This window comes from Podarcis raffonei, chromosome 10, assembly GCF_027172205.1.
Source record: "Podarcis raffonei isolate rPodRaf1 chromosome 10, rPodRaf1.pri, whole genome shotgun sequence".
NCBI lineage: Eukaryota > Metazoa > Chordata > Lepidosauria > Squamata > Lacertidae > Podarcis > Podarcis raffonei.
This window is the reverse complement of record NC_070611.1, coordinates 63,284,570-63,296,670: the sequence shown is the minus strand read 5'-3', so window position 1 is coordinate 63,296,670 and position 12,101 is coordinate 63,284,570. Positions and strand designations below refer to the sequence as shown.

At 41.8% G+C, this 12,101-nt stretch overlaps 1 protein-coding gene across 4 annotated transcripts in view; it reads left to right on the top strand.

Moving 5' to 3' along the window:
- The window catches only part of LOC128422860 (solute carrier organic anion transporter family member 1A2-like), a 44,668-nt gene extending 33,411 nt beyond the window's left edge, over positions 1-11,257 (top strand). For all 4 annotated transcript variants that reach the window (XM_053407459.1, XM_053407456.1, XM_053407457.1 and 1 more), the window contains 4 exons: positions 3,026-3,195; positions 4,225-4,289; positions 5,937-6,054; positions 10,849-11,257. In XM_053407459.1, the coding sequence (XP_053263434.1) occupies positions 3,026-3,195; positions 4,225-4,289; positions 5,937-6,054; positions 10,849-11,062 (567 nt within the window). In that variant the 3' untranslated portion in view covers positions 11,063-11,257. The remainder of the gene's footprint in view (positions 1-3,025; positions 3,196-4,224; positions 4,290-5,936; positions 6,055-10,848) is intronic.
- The last annotated feature ends 844 nt before the right edge of the window (positions 11,258-12,101 follow it).

Here is a 12,101-nt window from a genome sequence, read left to right as displayed (position 1 = left end):
ATTTAAATTGAATAAGTCAAAAACAAAGGTATTGGAGAAAAATCTAACACAGGTTGAAAAAGAAAGGTTTCAGAATGAGACAGGGTTGACTGTGGTTAAAAAAGTGAAATACTTGGGTATAAACATGACAGCTAAGAATGTGAATTTATTTAAAGATAATTATGAAAAAACTTGGACAGAAGTGAAAAAAGACTTGGAGATTTGGTCAAATTTAAAGCTTTCCTTGTTAGGTCGAATTGCAGTCATAAAGATGAATGTATTGCCAAGAATGTTGTTTTTGTTTCAAGCATTGCAAATAATGGATAAAATGGACTGTTTCAAGAAGTGGCAAAAAGACATATCTAAATTTGTCTGGCAGGGCAAAAAGCCCAGAATTAAATTTAAGATATTAACGGATTCAAAGGAAAGGGGGGGGTTTGCCCTGCCAGACTTCAAACTGTATTATGAAGCGGCAGCTTTCTGCTGGCTGAAAGAATGGCTGCTTCTTGAAAACACAGACATTTTGGATTTGGAAGGTTTTAACAATATTTTTGGGTGGCATGCATATCTGTGGTATGACAAGGTTAAAGCACATAAAAGTTTTAAAAACCATATTGTCAGAAAAGCACTATTAAATGTCTGGGTCAGATATAAAGACTTGCTGGAAAACAAAACTCCAAGGTGGCTATCGCCAATGGAAGCAAAGGCTGTTAAAAAGTCTAATATGGAGTCAAAGTGGCCAAGATACTGGGAAATCTTGGAAAAGGAAGGGGACAAATTGAGATTGCAGAGTTTTGAGAAATTAAAAGGGAAGGTGAGAGATTGGTTGCATTATCATCAAATAAATGAAGTGTTTAAAATGGACAGTAAAATTGGCTTCCAGGTGGAAAAATCAAAATTGGAGACAGAACTGTTAGAACCCAGTACTAGAAATTTGTCAAAAATGTATAATTTGCTGCTGAAATGGAATACACAGGATGAAACGGTTAAATCAAGTATGATTAAATGGGCTCAGGACATGGGTCATAATATCATGTTTGCTGACTGGGAAAAGTTGTGGACCACCGGGATGAAATTTACGGCATGCAATGCCTTAAGAGAAAATATTATGAAAATGATCTATAGGTGGTACATAACCCCAGTCAAGCTTGCAAAGATTTACCATTTGCCTGATAATAAATGTTGGAAATGTAAAGAAAAGGAAGGTACATTCTTTCACCTTTGGTGGACGTGCCCGAAGATTAAGGCATTCTGGGAAATGATCTATAATGAACTTAAAAAGGTATTTAAATATACTTTCACCAAGAAACCAGAGGCCTTTCTCTTGGGTATTGTCGGCCAAGGGGTGTTAAAGACAGATACAACTTTTTTCATGTATGCTACAACAGCAGCTAGAATACTCATTGCGAAGTACTGGAAGACGCAAGATTTACCCACACTGGAAGAATGGCAGATGAAGGCGATAGACTACATGGGCTTGGCAGAAATGACGAGCAGAATCCGAAACCAGGGAAGAGAAGCAGCGCAAGAAGATTGGAAAAAGTTTAAGGACTATTTAAAGAAATACTACAAAATTAATGAGAGTTAGAATGATGTTGGATTGGAAAGTAAATGGTTACTATTAGTAATGGTTAAGACAAGGAGAATAAGGAAGATTAGCTTGAATTTTTATTAAAATAAGGGAAGATTTGCTGAGTAATTGATAAGAACTTGGAATACAGAGAAGGGAGGCATGAGGAAGTCGGGGAAGAAAGGTGTAAGAAACTAAGATATGAAATGGTACATGTTTTTTGTTTTGATTGTGTTTTTTTTGTTTGTTTATGTATTTGTTATATGTTTGTGTTGTTATAAAAATCTGTAATAAAAAATTATTATAAAAAAAATAGAATAGGTTAAGATAATTATAGGATAGAAAACAGAGGAAGATGGAAAGGAATTGCTGAAACAATTAACAGAAGTGGAATACAAAAAGGGAGGTGTGAGGAGGTCGTTGAAATAAGTGAATGAAAGATAAGATATTGAAATTGTTTGATGTGTTTTAAATTGTTTTTATTTTGTTTTGTTAGTTTAATGTGTTAGTGTTATGTAGTGTTTTTATGTTATGTTATGTTATGTAGTGTTTTTGTATTGTATTGTACTGTATTGTATTGTTTATTTTGTTTTGTTTAAATTGTTGGAAAAGTAATAAATATTATTTTTTTAAAAAACACAATAACAATAACTTATTATTTTTAGCCCGCCCATCTGGCTGGGTTTCCCCAGCCACTCTGGGCGGCTTCCAGCAAAATATTAAAATACAAGAATTCATCAAATATTAAAAAGCTTCCCCAAACAGGGCTGCCTTCAGATGTCTTCTGAAAGTCAGATAGTTGTTTATTTCTTTGACATCTGGTGGGAGGGCATTCCACAGGGTGGGCGCTGCTACCAAGAAGGCCCTCTGCCTGGTTCCCTGTAACCTCACTTCTCGCAGTGAAGGAACCACCAGAAGGCCCTCAGCGCTGGACCTCAGTGTCTGGGTTGAATGATGGGTGTGGAGACGCTCCTTCAGGTATACTGGGCTGAAGCTGTTTAGGGCTTTAAAGGTCAGCACCAACACTTTGAATTGTCCCCAGAAACATACTGGGAGCCAATGTAGGTCTTTCAGGATGGGTGTTATGTGGTCTTGGCGGCCACTCCCAGTCACCAGTCTAGCTGCCGCATTCTGGATTAGTTGTAGTTTCCGGATCACCTTCAAAGGTGAGCACATTGCAGTAGTCCAAGCGGGAGATAACTAGAGCATGCACCACTCTGGCAAAACAGTCCATGGGCAGGTAGGGTCTTAGCCTGCGTACCAGATGGAGCTGGTAGACAGCTGCCCTGGACACAGAACTGACCTGTGCCTCCATGGACAGCTGTGAGTCCAAAATGACTCCCAGGCTGTGCACCTGCTCCTTCAGGGGCCCAGTTGCCCTATTCAATAGATCACTTACAGAGATCAACCATGCAACCAAAAGGCTACAGGCTGCCCACTCTCTTCCTTAACTGATTTCGTTTTATGTTTTGGCAGGTATTTAGAAACTGCTCCTGCATTTCAGCCTTTGGAAATGACACAGCGGTCCTGGGCCAGTGCAACAGAGAGAACTGTGGGACAATGCTGCACTACTTCTTGCTTTTATCCTTAGTCTGTTGTTTAATTTATTCCTTTGGAGCCATGCCGGGTTACATGGTCCTCATAAGGTACTAACTGAAGGGAGGTGGGAATAGCAGGATATATAGGTCTTGGGAGACAGGCGAGTCCCATTTGCGACGTTGTTGACTCAGAACGGCACATTTGTCTCCTCCTCAGAGTGTCGAAGTTTATATTTCATAGCAGATTTGGTCAGCTTAGTAAAACGATCTTTCTGCCCGCCTTCGGTTTTGGCGAATAATGCTCCGTGCAAAAGACGAGGATTTTCTGTGTGACAATGAGGAGCAAAAGCTGAAGTCCAGGTTGAAGTACCTTTTCTGTGGGAAACAGCCACACAGATGCCCTGAAGTGTGGTCACGTTATTAATACACGTGCCCTTTGGAGCGTGGGATCACACTGTGCAGAAACAGCTCCCAAGCTCTCCCCATATAAACCGTCCCAAACTTTTCGTTCATCCTCTGAGGCCTTTCTTTGTGTGCCGCCTCCATGAGAGGTCTGAAGGTGGCAACACGAGAACAGGGCCTTTTCTGTAGTGGCTTCTGAAGTGGGATGCTCTCCCCAGGGAGGTCCACCTGGCGCCTTCACTGTATATTTTTAGGAGCCAGACGAAAACGTTCCTCAGGCCTTTGGCTGATTTATATCCTACAACCTTTTAAATGTGTCTGTGAGATGGGGAGGTTATTGTTTTGCTGTTTTGTTTTACTTATTTTCAGGATTTTTTTATGTGAACCACCCTGTGATCATATGGCGAATAAACTAAAAATTAAAACAAAAGCAGTTGGGCAGGGGTAGGAAACTAGATTCAGTTGGGGGGCTGCATCCAGATGCTGCCAACCCTCCCTGAGGCCACTTTGACATATAGTTCTCATATGATTGTAATTTCATATGATGCCATAGGACTGCAGCATCAGTTTGCAGCTGGAAAGGAAGAATCTTTTGGCTGCAAAATGTGTCCCTTGCTCACATACGATTAACGGAGCGTAAGAGTTAATTGTTTAACGCTGCAGTTCAACAGCAATGTGATGGATAGCGCTTTTTTCTCATTTATTGGCTTCATGGAAAATTCTCTTCTTCTCCAGGTCCCTAAAACCTGAGGAGAAGTCATTTGGTGTGGGTCTCCACTCCCTGGCAGAAAGAGTTTTTGGTAAGGTGCTGGTTACTTTAAATTTCACTTCAAAAAGATGAGCAGGCACATCCAAAACATACATTTACAGCATTATTACATCACTTTAAACAACCATAGCGTCCCCAAAAGAATTCTGGGAGCTGTAGTTTGTTAAGGGTACTGAGAGTTGTTAGGAGACCCCTGTTCTCCACACAGAACTACAATTCCCAGAGTGTTTGAACAGTCAATTTCTCTTCCCAGGGAACTCTGGGAATTGTACCTCTGAGAGGCAAATATGGGCCTCCCAACAATTTTCAGCAGTCTTAGCAAACTACAGCTCTCAGGATAGATAGATTTTAGGATATGGTAAGCCGACAAATGGATCACTTCATAAACCTAGACAGCATCTTAAAAAGCAGAGACATCACCTTGCCAACAAAGGTCCGTATAGTTAAAGCTATGGTTTTCCCAGTAGTGATGTATGGAAGTGAGAGCTGGACCATAAAGAAGGCTGATCGCCGAAGAATGGATGCTTTTGAATTATGGTGCTGGAGGAGACTCTTGAGAGTCCCATGGACTGCAAGAAGATCAAACCTCTCCATTCTGAAGGAAATCAGCCCTGAGTGCTCACTGGAAGGACAGATCCTGAAGCTGAGGCTCCAATACTTTGGCCACTTCATGAGAAGAGAAGACTCCCTGGAAAAGACCCTGATGTTGGGAAAGATGGAGGGCACAAGGAGAAGGAGACGACAGAGGACAAGATGGTTGGACAGTGTTCTCGAAGCTACCAACATGAGTTTGACCAAACTGCGGGAGGCAGTGGAAGACAGAAGTGCCTGGCGTGCTCTGGTCCATGGGGTCACGAAGAGTCAGAAACGACTAAACAACAACAACAACAAAGCCGACAAATTATGCAGAGGTTACATTCCAGGAACCACGCTTAAAGCCAAAATTGCATCTAGTCAAAACACACTGGGTGCAATAGCAGGTGGAACGGCCAAACTCCCCCCCCCCCCGGATGCCCATCCCCTTTCTGCCCCTTTTGAATTTCTTTCTTTCTTTCTTTCTTTCTTTCTTTCTTTCTTTCTTTCTTTCTCTCTCTCTCTCTCTCTCTCTCTCTCTCTCTCTCTCTTCTTTCTTTTGCTAAGCTCATAAAGCTGAATGCACACAAGTTAAATGTGCTTCAATTGTGGTCTTACTGTATATGGTTCTATTTACACATATATACAGTCTAGTCATAGGATGGAGGGGCTCACAGCATAAAGATTTCAATGGATCTTGCCATAGCTTTATGGCCAGCACAGAGCAAGACGTGTCTCTGTGTCTCCAGCACCAACCAAAACTCACACACACATGCAGCCCTGCTTGGCCTGTTGTTCTCCATTCTAGCATGGCATGGCATCTAGCCGGGTGAAGTGGGAGCAGCACCACTCCTTTGTTTCCATGGCATCAGGGCAACCTCTTTGGACATGTAAATGGCAGCACTCAGCTGGGCCGTTGTTTTTCAAAGAAACTTGTCTGACCAGTTCAATGGCCTCTTCTGCTAGATTGTAAACTTCCTTGGTGCAGAATCACAGGCCTGGGTGTGACCCCCCCCCCAAAAAAACCCCACCCCATCGTAACAGTGTACTGTTTACAAAAGCCCCCCAAATGACCCTTCTTGTCTTCATGTCGTATTCCATGTAGCTGGAATCCCATCACCTATTTATTTTGGAGCGATGATTGACACTACCTGTTTGAAATGGGGAACCAAGAGCTGCGGTGGTGAAGGAGCCTGCCGGATGTACGATTCTGACACATACAGGTATCGCTGGAAGATCCCTGTCTCTCTTGCTTTGTGCTATCTCTAGAATATTGTAGAGCAGCTGGGAGGGCAGCTTACACAGCCTCGGCTCTCCAGATGTTTTCGGCCTACAACTCCCATGATCCCTACCTAGCAGGACCAGTGGTCAGGGATGATGGGAACTGTGGTCTCAAAATATCTGGAGGGCCGAGGTTGAGGAAGCCTGCTCTAGGTGTTGCTGCACTTACATCTCCCATCACCCCGACCTGTGGCCATGCTGGTTGGAATTGCCTCCAACAACATCTGGAGGGCACAGCTGCAAATGGATGCAGCTGATGCCTCTGGGTTCAGTCCAGTTTGTTCTGCAGCTTAGTGAGTGAATGAATGGATGGATGGAGGGGTGGGGAGCCTGTGGCCCGGCCCAGATTTTGATGGACTGCAACACCCTAATCCCTGACCATTCTAGGTCTGATGGGAGCTGTACGGGCATTGCATTGACTAGGTCTGCTCCAGAGCCTTGGAAGATACCTAATCATTCTTTGGTACGGTGCCTTTTGGGGAGATAAAGGATTCTGGAGTTCAGAACAAGCAGGGAGAGGAGAGGTCTTTGACCCTTTTACTGCCCACTCCCCTTCTGCCACACCATACCACCAAAACAGCCTTGCCCACTTCACTTTTCAGGCTTCCAAAAGGCCCTCAGAAGTTGTAAAATGCTAGAATGGCAAGGATTTGGAATATGAGCCCCAAAGGTTTTCTTCCAATATGTTTCCCACTCATTCTGGGTGTCACATAGGGGATTTTTTCCCTTTAGCTCTAGACTGGAGGGGTGTTTCAGATTAACCTCTTTTTGTATTAAAAGCACATCTGAAGAGTGTGCAGGCAGCAGGGGGTAAGCCCTGCCTGCTGTCACTTTCCCTATCAACACCACTGTCCTCTCACAACCGTATTTGGCAACTGTGAGAAGGGATACCACGTACATTCCGATGTAAACACATAGTGCTCTTCCAGGGGACCAATGATTTTCTTATGATGATTGCTAAATGCATGGCTGTGGGTGGGCATGGTCAATGGGAACCACAGAAGTGGAGGTGTGGCTAGTACACACAATCCTGCAACACCTTCATAGATGCTTTGGATGTGGGAGGGGGTTTGTCTGGAATTTCCCAGTGCGAGTGCTTCCGCAAGAGAGTTGTAACAAATCAACAAGTTCTCTGGTGGCACCAGTGGCATGGAATGTTCTCCCCTTCTGAAATAAGAGAGGCTCCATCACCATTGGCATTCCGCCGGCTCATGAAGGTGCATCTCTTTAGACATGCATTCCCCTGATCACCTGACTTGAATCTCCTGCTGCTGCTTTAAGTGCTTCAGTTGTTGAGCTGGTGAGTTGCTGCTGCTTCCTGGGAAGGGTGAGACAGCAGGGAGAGTGGTGTGGTGGATACGCCCCAACAAAAGCTCCCGATTGGCTCAGAAGGTGTGTTTGCACTGCGCTAACCTCACTGCCCCCTTGCCCTTCTTTCTCCTTCGCCCAGTAAGCAGCAGCAAATCACCTGCCAGGTGGTCAGTTGAGCATCCCCACCCCTGCTTCTGCCTGTTATAATGAGCTTCTCCTTTCATTTTTGGCAAATTTTAATTGTGGATGTTTTGATGACATACTTTTATTGTGAGTTTTAATTAGGGGCAGTTTCTTTCTTTTTTATAAGATATTTATTAAGATTTTTTATGATGTTACAATAAAATAAAAAAGAAAAAACAAAATAACAAAGATACAGAATAAAAAAACTTTTTAAGAAAAAAAAACAACACACATACATTTTCAATTACTTGTTTTCTTTTAACTTGTTTCCCGGACCTCCTCATACCTCCCTTTTTTGTATTCCACCCCAAATTGTTAGTTCAGCAAATCCTTACCATTATATTATTACCTATTTATGATCCTTTTTTTCATATTCTCTTAAAGCATTACAGCTGGAAACCCCTTAATTTCAATCCAACATCATTCTAACACTCATTAATTTTACAATATTTCTGTAGATAATCTTTAAATTTCTTTCAATCTTCTTCCACCGACTCTTCTCCCTGGTCTCGGATTCTGCCAGTCATTTCTGCCAATCCCATATAGTCCATCACCTTCATCTGCCATTCTTCCAAAGTGGGTAGTTCTTGTGTCTTCCAATACTTTGCTATAAGTATTCTTGCTGCTGTTGTAGCATACATAAAAAACGTTCTATCCTTCTTTGGCACCAATTGGCCGACAATGCCCAGAAGGAGGGCGTCTGGTTTCTTCAGAAAAGTATATTTAAATACCTTTTTCATTTCATTGTAGATCATTTCCCAGAAAGCCTTAATTCTTGGGCACGTCCACCAAAGGTGAAAGAATGTACCTTCAGTTTCTTTACATTTCCAACATTTATTGTCGGGCAAATTATATATTTTTGCAAGCTTGACTGGGGTCATGTACCACCTGTATATCATTTTCATAATATTCTCTCTTAAGGCATTGCATGCCGTAAATTTCATACCTGTGGTCCACAACTGTTCCCAGTCAGCAAACATAATGTTCTGTCCAACATCTTGTGCCCATTTAATCATAGCAGATTTCACCGTTTCATCTTGAGTATTCCATTTCAACAGCAAGTTATACATCTTTGACAAAATCTTAGTTTTGGGTTCTAACAGTTCTGTTTCTAATTTTGATTTTTCCACCTGGAAGCCGATTTTCTTGTCCAAATTATATGCCTCCATTATCTGATAATAGTGTAGCCAATCTCGCACTTTGTTTTTTAATTTCTCAAAGCTCTGCAGTTTTAGTCTATCTCCCTCCTGTTCCAAAATTTCCCAATATTTCGGCCATTTGGCCTCCATATTGAGCTTTTTCTGAGCCTTCGCTTCCATTGGTGACAACCACCTTGGGGTTTTATTTTCCAATAAATCTTTGTATCTTATCCAAACATTAAACAATGCTTTCCTGACAATATGGTTTTTAAATGCTTTATGTGCTTTAACCTTGTCGTACCACAAATATGCATGCCAACCAAAAACATTGTTAAAACCTTCTAAGTCCAAAATGTCTGTGTTCTCAAGAAGCAGCCAATCTTTTAGCCAGCAGAATGCTGCTGATTCATAGTAAAGTTTAAAGTCTGGCAGGGCAAATCCGCCTCTTTCCTTTGCATCAGTTAATATCTTAAATTTTATTCTGGGCTTCTTGCCCTGCCAGACAAATCTAGAAATATCTTTCTGCCTCTTCCTGAAACAATCCATTTTGTCCACAATCTGCAATGTTTGAAACAAAAACAACATTCTAGGCAAAACATTCATCTTTATAGCTGCAATTCGACCCAACAAGGAAAGCTTCAAATTTGACCAAATTTCTAAATCTTTTTTCACTTCCGTCCAACATTTTTCATAATTATTTTTAAATAAGTTCCCATTTTTTGCTGTCATATTAATCCCCAAATATTTCACTTTCTTGACCACGATTAAACCTGTCTCATTCTGAAACCTCTCTCTTTCAATCGGTGTTAAGTTTTTCTCTAAAACCTTAGTTTTTGATTTGTTCAGTTTAAATCCTGCCACTCGACCAAATTCTTGAATTAGTTCTAAAACCCTTTTAGTACTAAATTCTGGCTCCTGTAACGTCAGTACTAAATCATCTGCAAATGCTCTCAATTTGTACTGTTTGGCTCCGACCTGTATACCTTTAACCAACCGGTCCCTTCTAATCGTATTCAGCAAAACCTCCAGGACCGATATAAAAAGCAATGGAGAGATTGGGCACCCCTGTCGTGTCCCTTTTTCTATCTTAAATTCTTCCGTCACCACATTGTTTACAATTAATTTTGCCTTTTGTTCAGAATATATTGCACCTATACCATTTTCAAAACTTTGGCCTACCCCCATCCCCTGTAGGTTCTTCTTCATAAAGCTCCAAGAGATGTTGTCAAAAGCTTTTTCGGCGTCCACAAATATCAAAACTGCTTTAGTATTTATCTTCACTTCTAACTTTTCCAATATATCAATTATATTCCTCAAATTATCAGACAAATGTCTTCCCGGGAGAAAACCCGCTTGGTCTTTATGAATCTTTTCCATCAATACTTTTTTCAATCTCTTGGCCAGAATGTCAGCAAAAATTTTGTAATCCACATTAAGTAACGATATAGGGCGGTAGTTCTTAAGCTGAGTCTTTCCAGTCTCTGTTTTCGGTATAAGTGTAATATACGCCTCTTTCCACGACTCTGGATTAGGGGCAGTTTCTTGTCATTGGCTTTCTTTCCAAGTGGAAATGACTTTGAAGCTGCCACAGCCACTAAGTGGTGTATATATCTTCTTCTTCGGCGATCACTTGTAGCCGAGTAAGATTGTCTTCCATGAACACGGTTTTAACAATGAGTTCGTAAGTGGCTGTGGAGGCCAATTCTGGACCCACACGTCCTTCCACAGTGGGGACATTGGTTCCCGGGCAGGAGTTGATCACGGTGTGGATTTGCCAAGCGTGCCTTCCTCTTAGCATGTTTCTCCCTTGCGTTCTGAGTTCGAGTGTCTTCAAAGTCCATGACACCTTTGGTAAAGGTGTATGTATAACAAATACATAACACACAGTTTCACACAAACACTGGCACACGCATAGAAGTGTGTATCTGTGTTCAGTGTAACATGCAAACAAGCCTTAGGTTACCAAGAAGGCCAATGAAAATAAGCTCCATCAGTGCATGGAGGCGACTTGATTCTACTTGGGAGAACTTCTGGAGAATGAGAACTTCTGGATACGGTGTTCTATGGGTGCTCTTTACTGATGCTGTCCAAATTGCATTCCAGGCAGCTGTACCTGGGTGTGCCCTCAGCCCTCCGCGCCGTGTCCTACATCCCGTGTGTGCTTGTGCTCCTCATTTTAAGGAAACAGAACAAGACCTTGGTGCAGGAGGACAAAGAATTGGAAGCCAGAGAAGAGGAAAATGGGTCAGTAGAACAGAAGGATGTACCTGCAGCCCAGAACAGCACACATTTACATCAAGAGACAAAAGACTTGTAAAAAGCAGACTTTAAAGAGGACTGGTGGCTTTAAGGTTGTACGTCAAATGTAGGTCATTATCACTTTTCCAAGTCACCTCTAGAGATCTTTCCAGAATACATATATTACATACAGCAGAGTATTGGGTGACTAGTGTGGCTCGTTCTTCATGACTAAAGTTGTAAGTACTGTGTGTTCTATACTATCATAGCTGAGCCTCTGGGTTTGTGCTTTTTTGTGTGTGTGTGTGCACATGTTTCTGTAATAATTGTTTCCACATATCATTTCAAGATTTCTACAAAATAACAGAAAGGAGAGAAGGGGCCATGGCAGCTTTCGCTCGCTCCAGTTTTTCACTTAGGCTGGATCTAGAACCATCCAAAAAACATTTCAGGAAAACACGTTGTAAACCTCGTTGGCGAAAGACGGAACTCTATAGTGCCATTTGGTGTCACAGTGTTACAACACATTTAAAGCGCTTTTTCTTGACTAATGTAGCTGAGTCCTTAATACATTTGTTGCTCTGTCCGCACTGTACATTTTAAGCAGTATGATACCGGTTTAACACAATCATGGCTTCCTACAAAGAATCCTGGGAACCATGCTTTGTTTAGTTTTTAAAAATAATTTTTACTAAGTTTTCAAATTTTACATTTCAAAATAGGCATCTTTCATTATACCCATGCATTCAATGACTTCCCTCTCTCCCCTTCCAAGATTCTATTGATTTGCTTACATATTTTTATATATCTGTCTTAATTCAATTCTCCCCTCTTGCATCCCTTTTAAATAGGTTATACTGTCGAATTTACCTTAGTGCCGCCAGCGTTTTCGGAAACTGTGCTTTGTTAAGGGTGCTGAGAGCTATGAGGAGACCCCCGTGACTCTGCGAAGAGGATTTACTTGTTAAACCGCTCTGGGAATTGTAGCTGTGTGAGGGGAAGAAGGGTCCCCAATAACTGTCATGGCACCCTTAACAAACTACAGTTCCCGGGATTCTTAGCTCCCGACTAAGGTCTGTCTAAAGTGCAATGTCTGCAATGTCTGTCTAAAGTGGTAT